Source organism: Gallinula chloropus (genome assembly GCF_964237585.1).
Source record: "Gallinula chloropus genome assembly, chromosome: 12".
NCBI lineage: Eukaryota > Metazoa > Chordata > Aves > Gruiformes > Rallidae > Gallinula > Gallinula chloropus.
This window is the reverse complement of record NC_140097.1, coordinates 312,145-334,140: the sequence shown is the minus strand read 5'-3', so window position 1 is coordinate 334,140 and position 21,996 is coordinate 312,145. Positions and strand designations below refer to the sequence as shown.

Sequence of the window (21,996 nt, the reverse complement as noted above, 5' to 3'; positions counted from 1 at the left end):
AATGTGACACACTACAATGCAGTCAGTCCCTCCTGGTCATCATTGCCAGGCCATCACAGGTCACACCACGTGTCCTCCTGTGGCTGGCTGGTGTCTTCCAGGGACCTGTGCCAATGTTAGGGAGGACTAAGTCAACCAGTTCACTCAAAAGTCATCATGAAGAACGCTCCTCATGTGGTGCCAGGCTCTAAAATCCCAGGAAGATCCCTGAAAGCAATGTGAATAGTTCCCTGGAGTGGTCAGCATAGAAGTAGTTAGGCTGTAGCAGTGACTTATCACAAATAATTTCTCCCTATTGTGATCTACCCTGTTCAGGGATTTAGGCTGCTTCTTTTGTCTAGCTCCTGTAAAATGCAAACTGTATGCAAGAATCTTTCTGCTCTCAGAAATTCCTTGTTTGAACCAACCTACAACTGCAAATAGGTTGTTGTTATCACAGCAAAAAGTAGCACATTAAAGGAATTTTCTTCTGATAAAACAATTGCTAGAAGAATCAGCACTCGGGTAATTGGTGTGACTTTTTTCAGATGCCTGATACAACAGCTTTGCAAGGGAATTTGTCAGCTCTGAAGAGTCCCCCAGACTAATCTAAAGGCAGAAAAAGCAAAGACATTGCAGTTTGAAAGATAGCTGTCTCCTTCCAACACATCTGGCACAACAACCACTGCCCTTGCTTGGTCACCACATCATCTGTGGATGAGGAGGGAGAGAGAGCAGGCAGAAGTCTGGCTACAAGCTGTCTGCAGGTGCTGTGAGCCCCGTCAAAGAGAGAAGCAGAAAAGATAATTCCATCCCCAACAAACAGGTAAACACTGTTTGAGATGTGCCCCTAATACATCTGTTTCACTTTGTCTCCCTCTCTCTGCCTCAGGGGTCGAGTGCTTTCCAGGATGGGCCCAGGGTGTCAGAGTGTCTGGCTTGGGCTGCACACTGTAATATTCCAGGGGGTAGTGCCACCACTTGTGTAGAAATACCTATCTAAATTAAACACTGAGCTGCTAATGAAACAATAATGTTTGCTACACACTTCACTACCTCATCAGAGTTAAACATAATTGAGTTGTGTTTCAGTTCTACCTGGAAGCATCCTGTGAAGGACGATGTTGCAGAGCCACCCCAGAGGCCCTGGCATTTTCTCTGGCAAACAGTAATTAAATAAAAGTGTGAGATCTTTCTTTTCTAAATAAGCAGGTAACAGCAGCCCCTGCCCTGATAAAAGAAGCAAAGATCAACAGCAGAATTTGTTGCAGTCCTGGCATTATGTGTGCTGAGAAGTGGTTCTTATTGCCTCGGGATGGAGGCAGAGCAAATATTTCAGTCTTAGTCCTGGGACTGTCCAGCCTGTGCCACGAAATTCTGACCCCTCTTGATCTATCTGATCAGTATGCTGATTTAAATCAACAGGGGCTGAGCAGTCCCTGCAACTTATGCAAGCAAGAATATGGCATGGATAGGAAGAAAGAGAATGAGACTGTCTTTCTCAGTGGTTACTCACAATTAGATATGGGTGTGCTTTAACTGTGACCCAGTTTATGCTGGTCTAAAACCGGGCTGCCCCATTTCTGCCCCCTCTATACCTCCAGCTGTGTGACTGTGCTCCATCTCTTGCACCAGCAATTAGTTATGTAACACCTGAGTTCCTTGAACCAATGTAATAATTTGATAATTATCATCAACTGCTGCTTAATTACAAGGCCACCTACTGAGTCTTTTCATCTTCCCCTCAGTCCTTATGCTCCCCTAAAGATAGTGTGTTCACTGTGACAGAAACCCTAGCAAAAAATGCTTCCCTGACAAAGAACCCTTGTTGAAGCATAAGGTCTGACACCTGGCAGAACAACCCAATAACATTTCTTTCTCTGCTGCTTAGTGGCTAAATTAGGAAGTTAGAGTGTTCTTATTTTAAGTCACATATGAGAAGTAGCAAGACTTAATTTAAAGACATCTTGTTCAGTCAGAAACACCTAAATGGCCATTGATTGTTTTTCCTTAGTTGGATGTGTGAGGCTCTTTAAAAGCAGAAACTGTTTGTTATTTGTGCTCTGTCCCTGTTGCTAGACAGGCTGCAGGGCTTGTGTCAACATTACCAGAGCAAAGAACAAGAGTTTGAACAAGTGATGCCTAAACCCTCACACTCATGAGAACCAGAACTGAATTAAGGTGTAGGAGTTCAGGCCCAGTCACTTTGTTGGAAACACCTGCAAGGACCCTGGAGAAGAATCACCCCAGAAGATGCCCTCATGTATGGACATTTTGCAATCACTGCATAGATCAGCTGCAGAGACCTGTAAAAGCCCTTTCCATTTCTATGGGCAGAAAAACATGATTATGCCAACATTTTGGGAAGACTGAAACCCAAGTCTCTCTGGAAGGTGAGTTCAGAGATGTTGCTCCTATCACAGGAATCTAAAAGCAAATTAAGTCCTCAGATGAACATGTTATACACAAGTAATCAGGCCCTCAAAGAAAGGAATGTTAAGGTAGCAATAGTGTGCTATCCATTAGAACAGGGCAGAAGTGTTAAGAGTTGTTTTCCATTCATACAAGCCCTTGTATAAGCACACTTCCTATGCTGCTTGTGTTCCCTGTTCCTTGAGGCAGGAAATACAGCAGTAAGGTGAATGCTTTCACACAGCTATGCCCATTTCCTCAGGTGTCCACACAGACTCCTACTCCTGGTCCTGTTTCTAAATGCCCCTGCAGATCAGAAACAACGAGACTGGTCTACAGTAAAACAGGTGAGAGGGACATTTACCCTTGAACCACCCACAACCACTGGTACCTGGCACCAGGGGCTCTGCTAGGCTCATTTGTCTTCAACATCCCTTATGAAACAGATGACAATCCAAATGGCAGATACCCACATCTGCATTACTTCTGGAGCTTATATGCAGCTTATATGCTAAGATTTTCAGAGATGACTAAATGGATTTAAATGAAGCCTGAAGGAACAGCAGTCTCAGGTGTGACTAGTCAACTTAATGTTGAACTGCCTGAGTTTATGAAGCTCTTTATTTATCTGACTGGCAACAGTGTTATACCAGAGATTTAAATGCCCATTAAAATGAGAGGTAGATCAATAATCTGCTACTTTCAATCAGGTTTAGATGACACTCATTTTGCCTGTGAGGTTACTGTTGCCCACCTCTGTGCTACCTCCCCAGCAGAGCTGCTTTGTACTCTTCTCCCACACCTGCACAAAGCTAACAGTTAATTCAGCTGTTTTCTTTGGTACTGAGTGCCTAACCCCTACTCACATCCCTGTGAAATTCTAATGGGCCCATCCCTTGTGAACAAAGTGTGAATCCTCAGCTTCCATTCATGGTTCATGTTTGGGAAGTATTTTGATATTCTGAAATTATAAACTGTACGTTATTGCAAAATGTGTTAATATGCCCCAAACGATGCTAAATACATTAATTTTAGCAGTAAATTGTAAGTGGTATGTTGTGCTAAGTGCTCAATGATTAAATATTGATTATACATTCCCAAGTCTCAGGTTTAGCCAGTGTGAATGGAGGTGCAATTCAGCTCTGTTCTGCATTAAAGCTTAACACCCAGGATTGCTAAACCCCTTTGCGTGGTACCAAGACCATGTAACACTGCACACACTCATTAAGAATGCAGCATGCTTGAGTCTGCTTTTAACAGCAACCTGAGAAACACATTCTAAATTATAAGGTTTGGTTACATTCACATTTAACTGCCATTTTAACTATTTGCATTTTATTAATTGCTCACAGATTGATTCAAATTTAATTATTACTATCTGGATGAACCTAATAGCTAGTTTTTAATGACTACTTAATAGTCTTGCCTGATGACTGTGACCTCCTGGCCATTCTGCATCCTGCTCTTTTGAGTGAATTAGAACCAGGCCTTTCTTATAAAGGGAATAATTTCAGAGAATAACCTTTGCATGGTTTTGTTTTCACATTGAAGATCTGTGTATTCCCTCATCATCCCACTCAGTTATTATGTTTTTCTAGCCTGGAAGACATTCAAGCTGCAAGCATGGTAGTCCTTTGATGCCTGTACACCTGTCTGCACAGTTTTCTCGTTCGCTGAGGAATTTTTTTAGAGTTTCTATAAGGCTTTTCAAGGTGACCTATAGATCATCACTTAACAAAAGGACTGACATTATTCATGATCCCTTTGAAGTACTTCCAAACCCCACAGTGTCTTGTAGCACAAGGTGAACACCACTGATGTGTTGCAGATGTCTCTGTATTCAAGGACATGCATGCCCCCATCAGCCATTTCAGGAGTGCATTCTAGAATTCTGCCATACCATTTAGGTGCCAGCGTAGAACATTTTAAATCTGATAGCAGCTGTAGGCGAGGAAGGAAAGAAATTGGGAGGAGAAAACTGTTTCTTGAAACCACCAGTAGTTTTTAGGGAGAATCCTGCAAAATTGCTCATTTCACAGGATGTTAATGGTCCAAGAAAAGTGTTCATATCTCAAACAGTCACACCAAACCTTCACTAGAGTCTAGTCAAACACAACTCCTCTATTTACCATTGTCTTGACTTAAATTTGCACATCAGCATCACTGGGCTCGGTGAAATCTACCTGCTTCCTAAGAATTAGCAACACTTTTCACCTCTCTTGTCACTGAGACTTTCAAAGCAATTCACAAGCATCCAAAGTCACTGTGTTGTATCACTGTCACTTATTTGTGGACAGGGAACACATAACTCAAGTATTTACAGGTCTACTTGATTTTAGGTACCACTGATTTTACCTACAGTTGGATTTCTGCTTCAATGCACCACTAACAGTCACAGAGCAATTCAGTGAGACAGAAATAGAACACAAGTGTCCCAATTCCCAGACTCCATTCCAACCAAATGACCATGTGGCCTCCCAGCCTGGTGCTTATAAAAATACAACAGCTGCTGCAGTTTGCATCTGCAAACCATTCTCCCACTGCTTTTAAGTGTATCTTTGTTTATACTGAGGATCAGTAAGAGGCCCAGGGGAAGCAGTGACAGAAGAGTTGAGAAGCATGCAGACTTTGTGCCTCACAGTCCTCTCAGCACAGACAAATGACTCAAGGGACTTCTGCTCCAGTGCTACGTGTTCATTCACTGAGCTTCCTGGGGGACGCACGGAGTGTGCTGGCTGGGCAGATGTGAAGGGGAACCCAAAAGATCACAGAAGCCATTTCAAAAAGCCAACACTACTCCTGGTCTCAGCATATACCTCACTGGTCACATATGCACTTTTATTGTCCTGTAAAGCGTGACATATCCAGTATTTGGCTTTTATTATAATCTCTGTCCCCAGATGGCAGCTGAATACCCCCCGATTCTCGCTTCAGGCTGTTTGCTTGTAAACGAAGCCATTACACACCAGTGGAGGAGTCTACTGTTATTACAGCAACTATGAAAGTTAAAAAGATGCAAATTGCATAAAGGTCTTTGCCATTATAGCTCGTGGTACAATATGAAAATCATCTTACTTAAACAACTGGTTGTGGGGCTCTTCTTTCTCTCCCCCTCTCTAATATGCATCAAGCTTCATCTAAACGACTCTGAATGATGGGCAGCAGAACAGTTCTAAACCACCTATTCTATGAACTTCCTTCAATTGCCCAGGTAATTCACTCAAGCCTCCAAAGAAGGGACTTGCTGACCTACTGTGCTCTGTGTAACATGCACATCTCAGCACTGTCTTAGACCTCTGGTGGCTTCCATGGTTAGCCAAGTACCGGCCATAGTGCTTCCCAGTTGATTTCTGGCCACTAATCCAAACCTTTGATACAGTGAAGGCTTGGGTTTTAAGTAACAGTTTCCAGTGCCATTGGTGCTATTAGTGATGGGTGGAAGTGAGAGAAATAAAAAGCTCCTGTTTCATTTGCAACGTGCTTTGCAAACATAGTGGGACTAACAGCCAGCACCAGAAACTGCACACTGTACCAACAGCAAACTATTTGCTAAGACCTTTCCATAAATGGGCCATGTTGGAAACAGAGAGCAAAATCTCCAGTTGTCTTGATCCTGCTGGTGATGCCAAGTGACCAGCTTTCTTATAAGTCTGCCCTCACCAAGATAAAATGACTGTCTTCTTTCTCTTGAAACACTACAGCAAAGCTTACAAATCAACTGTAAGCTAACCCTGATGAGCCTGATGATGATCTACAGCTACCAAAACTCTTGAAATATCATATTTATGCCCAATGCAACTGATACTACTAGTGTCCTCTCACATGCCTAATTATTTCTTACACTTACAGCTGTATGTACACATGTATGATAGGTGTAAGTATATGTAGGTGTACGTACACACACCTCATTCTAACTCTCTTGGGATAGACAGTTTCAGGTTTACTTCTGTATAGTACTTACCATAACAGGATTCTGATCTTCACAGTTGCTGTGCTACAGGATGCTTATAAAACAGGAGCCTAAAAGATAAAAAGGCTAATCTTACTGCAGGAAGAACAAGACATAGTGAGCAAATTCAGCTCTCACAAAATAAGCAGACCAAATAACTACTGACAACAATAAAGCCGGTAGAAAAAATCAGGAGCAGTTCCTTACTAAAACACACACCCCATGCACATGCACACTCACAGGCACGCAGAACCAGTACAGGGGAAGGGAGCAATACTTCAGCTGTTAACCAGATTCAACCAGATCAGCTGATAGACTGGTACCTGAAATTAACTTTGTCAGCAACACCAGGTTCCTATTCAAAATTCCTCTCTAGATCTGATTCCAGCTGATCTGGGGTGGTGTGGATAAGTAGGCACAAAGGCAGCTGCCTTGCAGACGTGGTCCTGCCACTGTCCCCATTTCCCTTTCTTATCAGGCCAACAGACAACTTGTAGGCTTGAGGTTGCTTTACTGAGTAATTTATACAAATGAACAGCTGTCTGTTACAGCTGAAAGCAACAATAAGAAATAAAACTCTTGCATTTCAAAAGCTGCTATAGAAATGTCTCATCTAAAGAGAAAGATGATGTTCAGTCAGACACAAGGGCCAGCTCTGAACTTCTCATTCTGCTTTTACTGTCTTATCTGTGCTCCCGCTGCGGTGTCTGATCTCTAATCACTGGGCATGCATTATGTGTATCAAGCCTTCAGGAACTTTTGAGCCTTGTATCTTTCCCATCTGAGCAAGCAGGGAATGAATGGCAGGTGGGATTTTCAAACATGCTCTGTGCTGAACCTGACAGGAGAACTCACTGCAAACTGAGGACTGGCGACTTTCAAATACAAACCAGCACCTTCAACCCCCTTGTGCCAAGCACTAGATCTTTTATCAGCTCTTCTCTTGCTCACAAATTTTCTCCCTTTCACACCCAGTTATGGCTTCCCTATCATAATTAGCATGTGTTAGCAGCAAGTGTAAAGGAACAGCCAGAGGAGACAAATTAGTAAGTTACTCCTTTAATTGCTACGGGAAGTAGTGACCTTCTATTTACAAACCTCCATCTGGCTTTGCAAGCTACCTGACAGTGTGAATCAGATTTACTTCTTAAAAGGAAGCTGGATGTCCAACTCTTCTATCAAATTTCCCTGAATCTCTTCCTGTTACATTGTGAAACTCACCTTGGCTTAAAAAAAGGGTTTTTGCAAGGTATATTGGGCTGTAAATTTGCCTGACACAATGACTAATTCCCTGTTGGAAGTGAACAAGAATCTCTTGAGTAATGTCATTAGGAGTTGTAAAAAACAACAGGCTGGGCATCTGGGTCTTTTTGGTGCCTTGAGGCACAGGGTCTTGCTTGTCTCATTAAGTGACATGGTTTGAAAGGTGCTGAACTGTGCCTGAAACCAGACAATGATACTTTGTCTAAAGGTGGTCACTTTCTTCCCAAATCACAGTGTTCTCTTGACTAAAAAAGCTGTAGAAATGACCCTGCATAAACACTGCAGAGATAATTACAAAATAAAGAAACATTACAGTGAATCCATTGAGATCTTTTAATTCCAAATTGCCACCATCCCAGAAGGAACAAACTGTGAGTTAGCCTGACTCTTGAGTATACAATTAAGCCTGTCGAGTTCTGACTCCATAATATGCTATTTAATATTGGAAAGTCTGTCAGTAAACCAATCTGTGGGATTAATGTCATAATGCTTTAGTTTTGCTTCCTCATGAAACTATAAAACAATTTAGCTGATATAAGCAACATGTTATTAATACTCCTTTTGGCAACAGTTTTAATACTATGTGGGATACTTCCCCTTCCCTCTAATATTCTTCCCTAGCCTTTATGGGTTTAAATTGGTGAGGGGAGCTGTGTGCATTCCATGTGGAATTTACTCAGTAATTCTATTAAGCGCTTCCCTGCACAGAAATTAATGTTCTCATCTCATTCAATACGTGTCCCATTCATTATTGAAAACAGAGGACCTAATCTCTCCCTATATTAAGTTTCCTCAAAGGATTTTATATTAGTTTCAAGGAATTCAAAAGATTAAGCTTCAACCCTTCTGTATTTGCACAACTATAAAACTCTGGGGCTCATGGTTGCAGCAGGTTTTGGAATTTTTGAGGAGGAGGGTGTCATTGAAAGCTACAGAGGTTTCAAAAGAGGCCCTTTGCTTTTGTTCCTCACCATTTTCAGGTCACACTCCAGGTGACAGGTGACATGCAGCATTAGCCAGAAGAACTTATAATGGCTTTACCAGATTCTCTAAGCCAATTCACCCACCTGGCTTTAACTAGCAGCTACCCCCAAAAGGCCTCAGAGTTCCTATCAGAAGGCAGTATTTCCTGCCACTGGGGCTTGCACTCAGTCGCAGCAGAAGCACGGCTGTGGGGCTCAGAGCTGGAACAAACAGCAGGGTAGAGGGGGTGCCTTTGTTTCCCCTCCTGGATTTTACATTCCCAACTACTGAAAATAAATGGGAAAAACTGTAATCATTCCTCAATGCTTTTGTTTTCTAATGAATCACAACACAGCCAACTGGGCTGTGACATGACTGTCATGAAGCTCCTCTAGTTGGGGATGTCTGCCAGGAAGGGCTCACCTACGCTCACGGTGCCTGTGAGTGCAGTGAGCTGCAGTTCTGAAGCTCAGTTCACATGTCATTAAACCCACTGAACACTATCTAGGCCCATCAACCTGGCAAATAGATTTTGAGGACTAGGTAGACAGAACTTGTTTGGAACCCTGCCTCCAGCAGTGATTAGTATTTCACACAAGGCTTGTGGGTGAGGGAGGCACAGTACCTTTTGTTACAGCGACTTCTATTGCTGGTAAAAGCTGGCACTCTGCGGGGGTCATCAGCTCTTTTTTAGTCCTAAGAAGAGACAGACTTTCAGGCACAAATACCTTTCCTCATCTCTAGAAAGGTCTGTATTCCTGCAAGCCTGCCTGCCTCATAAAACTGTACTATTGGTCTAATAATAGGGACCATATAAAGATCATTGTGTCTGTACCCACTCTGGCATACCAGTGTTACTAAAATCAAGATGAAGAGAAGCAGGAATTACACCTCTCATAAAAATACAGCACATCTTCCTGCAGGGCAAACTATCTGCATATTCAGACGAAGAGAGCTGCATTTTAGAAAGGATCATGCAGGAAGAGACTTGTCCACCTGTTACCCATGTCCATCATGTTTTCCCTGATTAGTTCCATTGAAGGAAGAAACTGTGAGGGGTGATATAAATAAGCTGTGTGGATTAGATTTTCCAGAGAAAACAAAAGAGCTGATTTGCCTCTCATTTCTGTTAGAAACAAGTCATTCCTAATTTACAACACTGTTAACAAGTGAAGGTTCAGAGTGAACAACTCAGATTTACAGCCGTTGCAAGAAACATAATTCAGTAAATGACCAAGAAGATCAAATTGTTTAAAGAGATCAGAAGCTAGAAGCTACAGTCCCAGTGACAGCATATGTCCAATAAAAGTTAACAGGATGCTTTAAGTAGCCAGTGGAGATATTTCACTCAGCCTTGCACACAGAAGTAACCTCACACAGGCAACATTTTAACTGAGAAAGAGGAATATCTTGTGACATGCTACCAAAAGCCCAAGCTGTTTAATAAGGGAATGCTAAGTGAATGGAACTGAATGGATTCCAGCCTCAGAAGTCTGGTGCTACAGCTCTGTGACCCAGGGCAAACCTCTCAAACACTCAGCACCTCTCAGTGAAACTGGTAACAAATGCAATGGCACCAGCACATTCATTTCACACAACAATATTTTTTATCCTATAGTTCCAGGAAAGAAGAACAGTTTCTGAAACAACATCTAAGTTTCAGGGTTCCATTTAGAGGGATGATTATACTAGAGGAGACCGGTCTACTTCAGTTACCCACGTCTGAGCGTGAGCAGAGCAAGGTGGCTGAAGGAAGATGTGAAATGCAAAAATCTGACACAGGAAACATTCTAACACCAGCCTGTCACTGTTAACTGACTGCACAAAACATTAGTGTTTATATTCTCTAACACAGAGATCAGACTTGGGTTAGCAGCAGGTTTTCTCATTACTCACCTTCAGTATTTTTCTAGGGACCAAGAACTGTGTGCCCAGTGACAGACCTAATGCTAAAGCCCAGCTGTCAGGAACACTGACATTGAGCTTCCTCACAACACACAGATAGCAACCGAGCTGTCCATGCAATCCAATTTTTAAAAAATCCTGCCAAAGCAAGACAATTAATTTCACACACTTTGTGCCTTGCAGAAGAGATCAATTCTGCATGACAGAGAGTCACAATTCTTAACGACCTCCACATATTCCAAGTTAAAAAAAACAGAGAAAATGTAATTAGCTAAAGAAAAAAATGTATTTAAGTAAGATTAAGAAGTTACTCAGAATTACGAAAGTCTTCAACCATATGATTAAAACATCCTTTTTCTTTATTTAGAAGGTATGCTTGGCAGCTTATCAAGAAAGCACTGTAGAGGGACAGCAACAGAATTCTTAACAACTTCACTGTTCTGTTTCGCTTTTCTAAAGACATGTTTAAAAATGCAGTTTCCATTCCATCAATGCCCACTTTCATTTACAGATCAGTTTATATTTTTTTAAGTTCAGGTGTCATACCACAAGACATCTCAAGGAGTTACTAGACCCAGGAAATGCACATCAGCTGGTGTGAAGTAAATGTAATTCCTGATGGTATTCATGGTAACTGATGCAACAGTAGTTCCCAAACGTATTTGACTACCTAGAAATGGCATAATGTTAGTTTGCCCAGAGAAATTCATGGTTTGTTTTGTGATGCTTGAAGAGACTTAAAAAGAAGGTAACCAAGGGTTTGGTGACAGCCTGGGCATTGCCTGCACAGTGTCATGCCTTGTTCATTGCTGCACATGTATTACACAACTTGGTGAGAGGCTTCTGCGTGGAGCAGCTCCTGGTCTGTCTCAGCTGGAGCTACACATGCAAGCCTCCTGTGCTGCCCAGATTCATTGCAGACTGGAGGGAGAACTACATGCTAATAATTATTTCCATCTCATAATGATATATGATGAGGATTTTCACATTGGAGGTGTGTCAGATGCAGATTTATTGAACTGCAGTTTTGCAGAGTCCTAAAGCTTGTCTTAGCTGTACTGCAATTCCCAGCTAGCTGAGAAATGTAGTGTGTCGACTGAACATATGACAAGTGAAATCTGACTCAGTCACTTAGTGTTAAGATGAAATACCTTTATATGGGAGGCTATTTTTAATATCAAATGCTTAGCTGTTACTTGAGTTCATTTGCTTGTGTGACTTTTAATATATGGAACCGTTTCAGCTGTTTAACCTCCTCTTTTCCCATCTGTGTTTTTCAAGAGCCATGCTTCAAACTGTCAGAGGGTTTTTTAAAGTTCAATTCACTATGTGGATCATTTCAAGCTGGAGACAGACAAGTTCTGAGGTTAACCCCCCCTTACATTCAAGGAGGAATATGACTGATTTCAGTGGACTCCAGGTTAGGCATTTTGTTAGGCCAAATCTGGGGATAAGATACAGAGAGCTACTGATTTGTTAAAGCAGCAGCTCTGGTGTTAATGAAAGCATTTAATACACTTTCCAGCATTCCTCATATTCCTGGCAAGCTCTAATCTGTTGCTTAAAACTAAAAATACCTAGGAACTGTTTCTATTAAGATCTCTGCTTTGGAGGACTGAGGGGTGGTTGCCCTGTCGTTGCACACCAGCCCACTACAATGAAGTGCCTGTTGATCTGTGAGCTGAGCTGCCTTGCAGACCTTTGGTTCTGATGCCCGTTCAGGAGAACGACACTGTCATGATCTTAGACTGGCAAAAATAGTATCTCCATAAAGCCATAGATGTGTTCTGCACATAAGATGCATAATCTCTCAAACTCCCTTAGAAATCCAAACAAGAAGGAAAATATATTCCCTTTTAAATATAATTGTTACAAATGCAGTTATGCTGCTGTAGCCCCAATCACTGTCCCCACTGCAAATCTGGAAGGAATGCACTGAGACCCAAGACTCTTCTCAAATTACATCAGAAAGCACATCTATATACAACCACTGGGACATTTTTCCTGAGAGATGAGGACAAAACGCAGGAGATGACCAGATTCTCATGGGATAAGAAAGCAGAAGAACATTGACTTCACATGGTTAAAACCTTCCCTGTAGTAACAATAAAAAAATCCTGAAAGTCTTAGATACTGTGAGCAATCTGTACTCCAGTTTTCATCTTACATATTGCCATTGGGATCACTGGGATTATCAGCTCTTTAGCTCTTTATCTGCGTCCCCTGCACGATCTGATTTTAGTGCTACTGTGTCTTACTTTTAGCTACAATACTGTAATGCTTTCTGAAGCACATAGCAGCAACATAATTGTGTTTTAATATCTAATGCTATGCACCTCATGTTCTAATGCACCCTTTATGAGAGCCTATGCCAATAAAATACAAAACTGTGAGCCAAAATCTCTAGTGTCGTTCTGAATAAGAACCCATGGTATAAGCTTCTTTAAATATAAACCATTTAATTTTTAAATTTTTTTCTTAGCCTAATAAATTACCTCCCTCTCTGCATTTACTCCACAGTGCTTGCTTAATAAAGAATAGACAAGCTTCCTTTTGTTAAGCAGAAAAAAATTCTCCTCTTCTCTACGCTGTGTTACATAAAATTCAACATAATCTCTTTAGAGAATGGAAAAATAGCAATTTCTAGGAGTCAAATATGGATTTACAGAGGTCAGCAAATAATTACCAGTTTTAAAATGCATTAAAAATGCAGATCTCTGACATCAGTTAAAAAAACAACCCACAAACCAACAAACCAACACATCATCTAAATTACCTCACAGCTATTTGCATAAAGGGTCCAGAGGCAGTACAGTATAAGTACAGAGACACAAGCCATCCAAAGAGAACTTAGCAACAGTTCTATTGGATGCTCTGTGTGTCTGTAGCAGAAAAAGGGCAACTTTCAAGCTCAGATGTGCAAACAGCTTTGAAGGACTAAACAACCTCTTGGCAGATGCATCAAGCAAAAATCTGAAACTACAATCAGGTAATTTACCAAATCATTTCCTTTTTAGCTGATTGTGACTTTCCTTCTAAAGACTGCTCTTAGCCAAATCGTCTGTGTGATATTCTTAGGGCTGTTATCCCAGGGTTTCACCAGAAGCAATAGAAACATGCCTATGACAGAGGTAATAAACTCATTCTCTATTTTAAGATTTGTACAACTTTGTAAAATTGTGCATTTTTTTTAAGTTCTGAGGATATAATTATGCTAAATGACTGCTATGCTAGTTTTAAAGACACATTCCATTCCACTGAAGGAACACTGCTTAATCAAAAATAAATCCATGGTAAGTGCATTACAGGAATTGCAGTGCTAGCTAGAAGAAATACAAAACCCCTTGTTATCTGGGCAAGAGGTAATAGAGGATATGGTTATTTTTCTGTCTCTGAAAAACAGGAGGTTCTTCCTCAATGCACTAAATCTCATTGCCCAGCAAGGCACAGCTATCTTATACTGACAAATACACAGACACATCGCTACTGTAAATGTACGGAAATGGGTATTTAAAAACCTAATGGGCTGTTAAAGTTGGGCTATAGCTACAGGTGAAATGAAAGTGCTGCAAATCCCAGTATTATGTTAGAATGCACCTTTAGCAAAGAGCATTGCCTGGTGGAGGTTGCTAGTGCTGGCATAGATGTGTGTGCCTCATGGGCCATCAGTTAACACGGAGATCAAGTGGGAAATTATTTTTGCCTCTTGGCAGAAGGCAGAAGGCAAAGCTTTCAGAACTATCTGCCTGTCAGGAAGTTAGGTGTTTAAAATGTTACTATTTATTCTACCAGAAAAATGTTTAATTATGAAGAATTTACAGACTCTTTGCAGAATACAAAGTACACTGAGAGGCTAGTAACAGAAATGAGGAAGGATCCTTATGAGACTTCAGTCCCTACAGCAGAGCTGTATTTCTTTTTCAGTGTCTGGATGCAGTGGTGTTACTGCTAGGTTTGTTTGCTCCACCCTCCTCCCCTGTTGTTCTCTCTCCCATGAAAGCTGCAGGAGCCCCCATCCCACAATGCCATCTATCCCACTGCTACTCCTCTGCCTGACCTTGTGTGGTGTTTGCCTCAATGGGGGGCAGACCCTTCCAGAGGGAAGCGAGAACATGGGAAGGAGTCCCCTGGATGACATCTTGCAGAGATCTGAAAGCCTCATCCTTCAGTCAGCCATCAAGAAAGCTGAAAAGGAAGAAGAGATCAATAAAGGTATATATAACACTGAGGACATCCATCTGGTGATCTTAGCAAGGTACTTGGCTGAAATAATTAGATCCAATGTATAGTTCCCAGGCTTTAATGTATATATTTATTACTCTTAGGGGAGGGGGAGGGTAGGACATCTGCTACAATACACTTGATGGGAGTTCTCAAAAGATGCTTTCTTCTCTAAGATCACCCTGCTTAGGCACTGCTGTACAACCACTGAGCAGCTGCTGAGTACTAAGAAGGTAGAAACCAGTCACAGTTCCTAATGTATCAATCCATCCTTGCTAAAAATGTGCTCGAACTGTTTGACAGATGCCATCCAGAGTGATCAAATTCAAGACCATACTGTTACCTATGCAATTAAATGGGTGTAATGAATGACATATTATGACTCTGCACCACAGACTCCACAAATTCCCATTTCAACTCAGTGAAGACTATAGGAGCTCATTAACATTATTGTTTTCCTTGGACAGAATCAAATGCCCCTCTGCCAGAATGGCTTTCCAAAAGACAACACCCTGGGAAGAAGTACCTAAGTGACCTGCAGAAGAGACAGCATCCTGGAAAAAGAGATGTTGAGGATGACACATCTTATGGAGACATTTTGAAGAGGCAGCATCCAGGGAAAAGAGACATGGAAGATGACATTGATGGCTACCTGGAACTGAAAAAGAGACAGCATCCTGGCAGAAGGTCACTGTTGGATCAGTATGCTGATATCCCTAGTACACAGCTAACCTACTTGAATGAGCTGTCCAAAAGACAGCATCCAGGCAGGAGGTATCTGATGTACAAGCGCCAGCATCCTAAGAAAAGAGGCTGGAACGATGAGGTAGACCTAAATGACCAATATGGTGAGAAACACCAGCACCCTGGAAAAAGGCACTGGAATTCCCTCAACCCAGATGATGCAGGTCCCTGCAACTTTCAGGCGTCCTTCACCTGTAACACAGGCAGCTTCTTGCGTGACTTAGTAGAAGATGTTAGCAAAGACAGGGTAGAGAAAAAACGTCAGCACCCAGGAAAGAGATCAGCATGGGAGAGTGAAACAGAGGAATGAGAAAATAATTGTCTATCGATTGCATTTGGTGAAGTAAACTGCCAGATTACTAAAACATTCTCTTTGTTCCCTTTTGGCTCCCTGCTGCTGACCTCTGCCCCTGTCTGTGCTCATCTTCTCATTTAAGTTAATGACTTTATCACACACTTAAAGGAAGTAAAGCACCCAGTTGAATGGAACAGGCAAGTACTAGAGTCTTCAACTCCCCCACTTCACAAAGCTAATAACGCTCATTTCCTTATGGGCCCAGACCCCACAATGATCCTGCTGTGTGTATGAATTTTCTGTTCTCAAATGACTAAAACAGGCTCTTGAATATCTGTTCTGATGTTATCAAAGTGGAATAACTATATGTGTTCCTCTCATGTCAGTGGAATCAGTAAATATAGATGGAGAAATATGCCAATTATTTAAAAATTAAATCAGATAGGCTTTCAATTCTAAATGATGTATTAATGAGACCAGAACCCTTGCACACTGCAATCTCTCCAGACATAAGCACTGAACAGATAGGAACTGTTCCAACTGGAACGGATTAGATGACTGACTTAATTGGCTGGCCTGGAACTGGCATATAAACCCCCTTTTCATCTAAGAGGATACACTGTGCAAAGGGTTAATACACCCCAGAGCATCTCTACCCCTAGCTGAGAACCTGACTGCATGCACCCCATGTTACAATTTGCAATCTGGGGTGTCCACATTCCAGTCATGCCACTTGAAATCATGCCTTCTCCTCAGACAATTAAAAATGGAACAAGCAGACATCCTTTTCTTCCAGTAAGGATTTCTGATTTCTCACCTGTCAGAGGAATGCTTCATCTGTCCATGGTAAGACTCACAACATTCTTTATTTGATATGAATGACTCAATAAGCATCAACAGTGAATTCTGGGTGTCCTTACTGGTTGCACAAACATCCTGTGAAGAGAGACAAACAACATCAACCCAAGCTAAATAACAAATAAATTAACATCAAAGGCACGTTAACAATGTTCTTGCATGCTGGTGGCCAGCACATCTTCATACACAGAACTGGTTTGCTACTGAGGTGGAAGGAGGATTTGCATAGATTGCCTTTTTGACTCTTCTGCCTGTATCAGACACAAGATTATGCACCTGGGCTAAACCCACAGCAACCCTCTCACCTACTTCACAGGGAACTTCACTACACGTCTGATTTCCTGATCACAGGTCGGAACAATAGATTTACTGATGCTTGCAATGAGTGCCCAGTAATTGAGTGCACTGAGTTACTAACACCACTTCTTGTACAGTCAAAGAAGTTAGAGCATGCCAATATTTTGCTAGACTGTTATTATTTTACAAATGTCCTGGGTCTGGCTGAGATTGTGTTCATTTTCTTTGCAGTAGCTGGTACAGTGCTGTGTTTTGAATTTAGGGTGAGAATAATGTCAATTTCACACTGACACTTTTAGTTGTTTCCAAGCAGTTGAGGACTTTTCAGCTTCTCATACTGGCCTAAAAACAAGAAGGTGGAGGCCACCAATAAGCTGTGAGGGGACACAGCCAGGACAGGTGACCCAGACTGGCCAAAGAGATATTCCATACCATATGACACCATGCTCTGTATATAACTGGGGGCAGCTTGGCTCAAGAACTGAGTATTGGCTTTGGGTGGTGAGCAATTGTGCTGTGCATCACTTTTTTTGTTGGCTGAAGATGATGATTACTACTATAATTATTATTATTGTCTTCCCTTTCTGTCCTATTAAACTGTCTTTATCTCAACCCAGAAGTTTTACCTTTTTTTTCCTTTTCAATTCTTTCCCCCCTCCCACTGCATGGGGGGAGGTAGTGAACACACAGCTGTGTGTTTCTTTTAGCTACCTGCCAGGTTAAACCATCACAACAAACAGTTTTCCACCAGCGTTCATCCTTCTCAGTACCATCAAGACACATTAAGTGCTTTGAGTTCCTTACATATACAGTGTTTCCCCACTCAGTGCCTCAGGGCACCTCCCCAGTTACAGAAGTTTTGCTGTATGGTTACCCTGAAGAAGAGTAGTTGTTCCTCTCGGGAAGTTTCTCTGAAGTTAGATGCTCCCAAGCTTTCAGCACATGGTCTATTACCCATTTCTACCTCTGGAGATAATATGCTGTTTAATATAGGTGACAACTGCCTGAGCTCTTCTACTGAAGGAGGTTTTCTACTCAAGTGCTGAAGAAATCCAAAGGTGAGGTGGCTTGTAACATTGTGAGCACTTCAAACCCCTTCAGCACACTTTCTGCACATGAAGCCTTTTTAAAATGTTTGGGTTTCTTTTTATAAGGGGAAAAAAGATTTCTCTAAAGGCTGCAATTTCACATACTATTTCTGGTAAGGAATGAGTGCTGCTTACACCTCAGGGAGCACACTGCACAAGACCACTGGCAGTGCTGTAACATGTCCAAAGCAGGTAAGTAAAAAACAAGCAAGAAAACATTACCAAGTGGGTAAACAGGGGCGACAGCAAAAATGCATCACAGTTCCTGCAAGACAAGGATGCTGCTGGGGCTGCTACAAGAAAACCACAGTGGGAAACAGCGAGAAGCACTAAAGCCTCAGGTCAAAGTGCAGCTACAAACGCCTGGTTCAAGCTGTCGCATTAGGTTACTGCCCATAAACTCTACCATTCTGAGTAAATCCCAGACACACTTTATTATCAATAAATCAATCACTTATTAAAAGAGTGTGCCCTCCTCTCAGTGTGCCCAGTGAAAAGCCAGCACAGATGATTTTAAGCACAGATGATTTTCCATCTTCTGCATTTAAAGTTCTGAGTGCTCCAGTAGTTTCAGAGCTGCCAAGTTCTGCTAGGGCCCACTCCTGTTTAAGAGCAAGGCTACCACTATTGTGATTTTTCAGGAATTATTTCCATTGCTTTTATTGGTTTGGGGTTGTTTGGTTGGGGGTTTTTACTGTGGGTTTGTTGTTTGGGTGTTTTTTTTAAGTTAGGCCTGAGCTGACAGCACTTCACAATAGATCAGACTTAACACTATCATTATCATGCCTGCAGCTTGTAAAACTGGTCTCTTTGGAGCTGCTGAAAACGCTCCTGCCTGGCTGGGAGAGGCACAATGTAACCAGATACCGGGGAAAGCTCATTTACTTTTAAAAACCTAAAACTTTGTTACTCTAGGAAAAGGCCTCAGAAAAACGACAGAAACACTCTCAGGGATTCCTGGACAGGGGTAGGACCACGTGTGCAAGGTCTTCCAAACTGTGTAGGCCAGTAGCCATTCAGAGAAGCACACGTACAGGTGCTGATGCTGGCCTGACGTGTGCATGGAGCAGGAAACTGAGGAATCTGGAGACTGAAACCTGACTCAAAATCTGTCAATGATTGGGTTTGAAAATCCTAGAATCTCAAAAAGTTTGAAACAGAATACAGGACACTTTCTGCATCCTATTTCCCATGTATGTAACAGTCAAAGGAGCAAATCTGCTACTGTGTCACCATAAACATGTCACCATCACTGCCAAGGACCCAGAACAGTGACAGCGCTGACAGGAGTCCCAGGGGATGAAGCAGGATCCTCTTACCCTTCCACAGACACTTGTCTCATTACAGCTAGTTGTAGCTCTCTTTAGTCCTTGGGTTTCTGCACCTCCATGATTATTTTTCTTGTGCTAAACATTGCTGATGGAGTTATCCCTGAAGAGACTTAGGAGAGCTAACCTAGGAAAGAGTAAAATTAATGACTGAATTATGCAGGTAGGTCAGAAATCACACCTGGTTGGCCTCTGAAAACCTTACTTAATCCCATGTATTTTCTAAAATTTAGGACTATTTAAAAAAAAAGAACAAAAATCCTCTTTTTCTCCATTTTATATTAAAATTTCCCTTTAAAACTTTCAAAAGCTAGCATTTGCTTTCAAAGGAGAAAACTGCTCAGTCATTCTATTACTTGCATAAAAGGCAGTCACTCAAGAAAAGGAGAGAGGGGGTTTTCATTGGGAAAGAGATGACATATTTTGAGAGCTCTACTTTTTTTAAAGTAACTCAAAACAGTATTCCAATCTTGCCAGCATTCTATGATTCTGAAGTTAAGTATCTGTCAGATTTAACTGCACCCTAAAAAATGTTTGGCTCTGGAGTTTGGCTAAGGCCAACCAGAAAATAACCAGCTTCTACAACACAATGCTCTGCTGCTTTGAACTGGGAACAGAGTGCAATCTCTTAGCAACATGATCTACACAGACATGTACCACTCAGTCACAAGGTAGCACTTCTGTAACTGCACATCTTTTGTTTTTACTGTATACCTTCCTCTCACTGTCACCTTGCATTAGGATTTCACATCCATGCAGACACCTACAGGTTACCAGCTTTGCCCAGTCACACACATAAAGCACTTGCACATGTTGGGGACTGCAGAACAGGGCCTTTAAATTGCAAGCTTCCTTGATAAAGTGTGCTATCTGTGTAAAAGACAGTCTGTGACTCTTCAGAACCATAACAAATCAATAGCAGATTTCCAAAGGTCATGGAAGGTCCCTTGTCTTCAGAATATGGATTAAGTCCACAGAGCAAAGCCATGGGCTGGTCCTGATGTGACGCCACAGCCATACAAAATCTTATTTCCGGCTTCAATTGAGACTAAAACAACTGTGCACAGATGAATTCTTTATTTACTCTACTGTAGTTTTATGTTTCTGGCATGTTACCAGCTCCTGAGACAAAAGGGAGTTTGATTTCTAAAGAGCAACTTTTACAAGTGTCTTTAAAATGAGCTTTATTTTCAGTGGGAGGGGAAAGTTGATGTAAACAAGCTCTATAATTAACATTTCCTGCAACTATTTCCAGCTCCTCTCACCACTGCTGTATTATGCCCCCTCCTGCACACTTACCAGCCTTAACCTCTGCTAACCCACTGTAATTAGCATGGGCTGAGTGTTTCCAAGGGACACGCGGCCCAAACAAAGCCCTTTATTTATTATTACTTTTAATAACTTATTAGTTGGAGAAAGTTTGAAAACACCACCATCACCAGAGCTGAGGTAAAGTCACTGCTTGCCTGGCAACTCAGGTAACATAAAAACAGGACATTGCTATGAATAAGAACTGTGATGAAAAGAGTCAGCTGGGGAAGCACTGCCAAAGGATGAGGTCTGGGCTGTACAGAGATAGGACATGAAAGATGCAGACAGGGAAATCTTTCTGGTTTTAGGAAATGACTATGTGGGCTCTCTGCATTACAGTGCAGAAGTCCTGTTGTCCCTCCCAACAAGAACAGCATGAGCTCCCCACTCCTGCAGGGTAATGAGGAAGGATTCAAGCTGAACACAGAGAACTCTGATAAAAACAGGTGGGGAAGCTCCTTGAGAAAACTGAGTTATCTACCTGCCTTGAGACTACTTTTAGATGTCTGTGAAGGCACAAGGGTTTTTTCCTTGATGAGCCCACTGCAGCTTCAAAGTCCTAAGAAGGAAACAGAGAAAAGGACATTTATCCATTTGCTCACGTGAGATGAAGCAGCACAGGTTGAAGGAGGGTAGAGCAGAACCAGAATGTTACTAGATGACAAATTGCAGTGGTATGCTGGAGCATGACACTGGTTCCTGACATGTCAGGCACTACTAAAATGAATTGATCCTACCCAAAAGACAAAGGCAGCAACTGAGTTTATTCCAGGCACTTTGGTTTGAACTGACAGCCAGTGATCTGGACAGGACAGCAGTGCCACACAGACAGGCTGGCACAGGAAGTGTTGGGTGACTGCAGAATCCCCTTCCCATTTACTCACAGCTAACATACACTGCACATTCCTCATGGTCACATGAACTGGAAAGAGGGAAAATCTGGACTTACTAACCCTGCAGATACTCCTACAAAACAGGATGGAGGTAAACCAGGATCCAACTTGCCATGTCAAAGGAAATTAGTTTATTGCCATCTTCTGTCTCTCCTGGGTACCCTAACGAGTAGGATGCAGCATAGACTCGTTAACAGCTGCCTGGCACAGGGAAAACCTGAGCTCATGGCTGGGAAAACCAGGCAAAGTGACCTGCTTTGAAGAGGCTGCCTGAAATAGGACTGCTGTTTTAAACTGATTTTCACAGAGAAGTTTATGTTTCCAGCATAAGTTCCCTCTTGATTCTGGAGCTGGTACTGATGTGTGGGCTGCCTGAAGAAGCTACAGCAAAAAGAGAAGAGGATGGACAGGGGAGAGAGAAAAGCCAAGGCAAATGAAAAGTCTAGTGAGACTTTATGGCAGGTTCTCTGAGCCAAAGCAACCAAGACAA

At 41.9% G+C, this 21,996-nt stretch overlaps 1 protein-coding gene and 1 long non-coding RNA gene across 2 annotated transcripts in view; one reads left to right on the top strand and one right to left on the bottom strand.

The window, feature by feature from the left end:
- The window catches only part of LOC311196202, a 30,186-nt gene extending 15,552 nt beyond the window's left edge, over positions 1-14,634 (bottom strand). The window contains exons 1-3 of the long non-coding RNA XR_014617566.1: positions 14,529-14,634; positions 9,192-9,262; positions 6,353-6,411 (exon numbers count right to left, since the gene is read on the bottom strand). This is a non-coding gene — a long non-coding RNA (uncharacterized lncRNA). The remainder of the gene's footprint in view (positions 1-6,352; positions 6,412-9,191; positions 9,263-14,528) is intronic.
- TRH (thyrotropin releasing hormone) lies at positions 14,476-15,746 on the top strand (the record flags this gene model as incomplete). The annotated part of the gene is made up of 2 exons (XM_084269716.1): positions 14,476-14,683; positions 15,160-15,746. The coding sequence occupies exons 1-2, from the start codon at positions 14,494-14,496 to the stop codon at positions 15,744-15,746; spliced, it is 777 nt and encodes a 258-aa protein (XP_084125842.1). The 5' UTR covers positions 14,476-14,493.
- Positions 15,747-21,996: the final 6,250 nt, after the last annotated feature.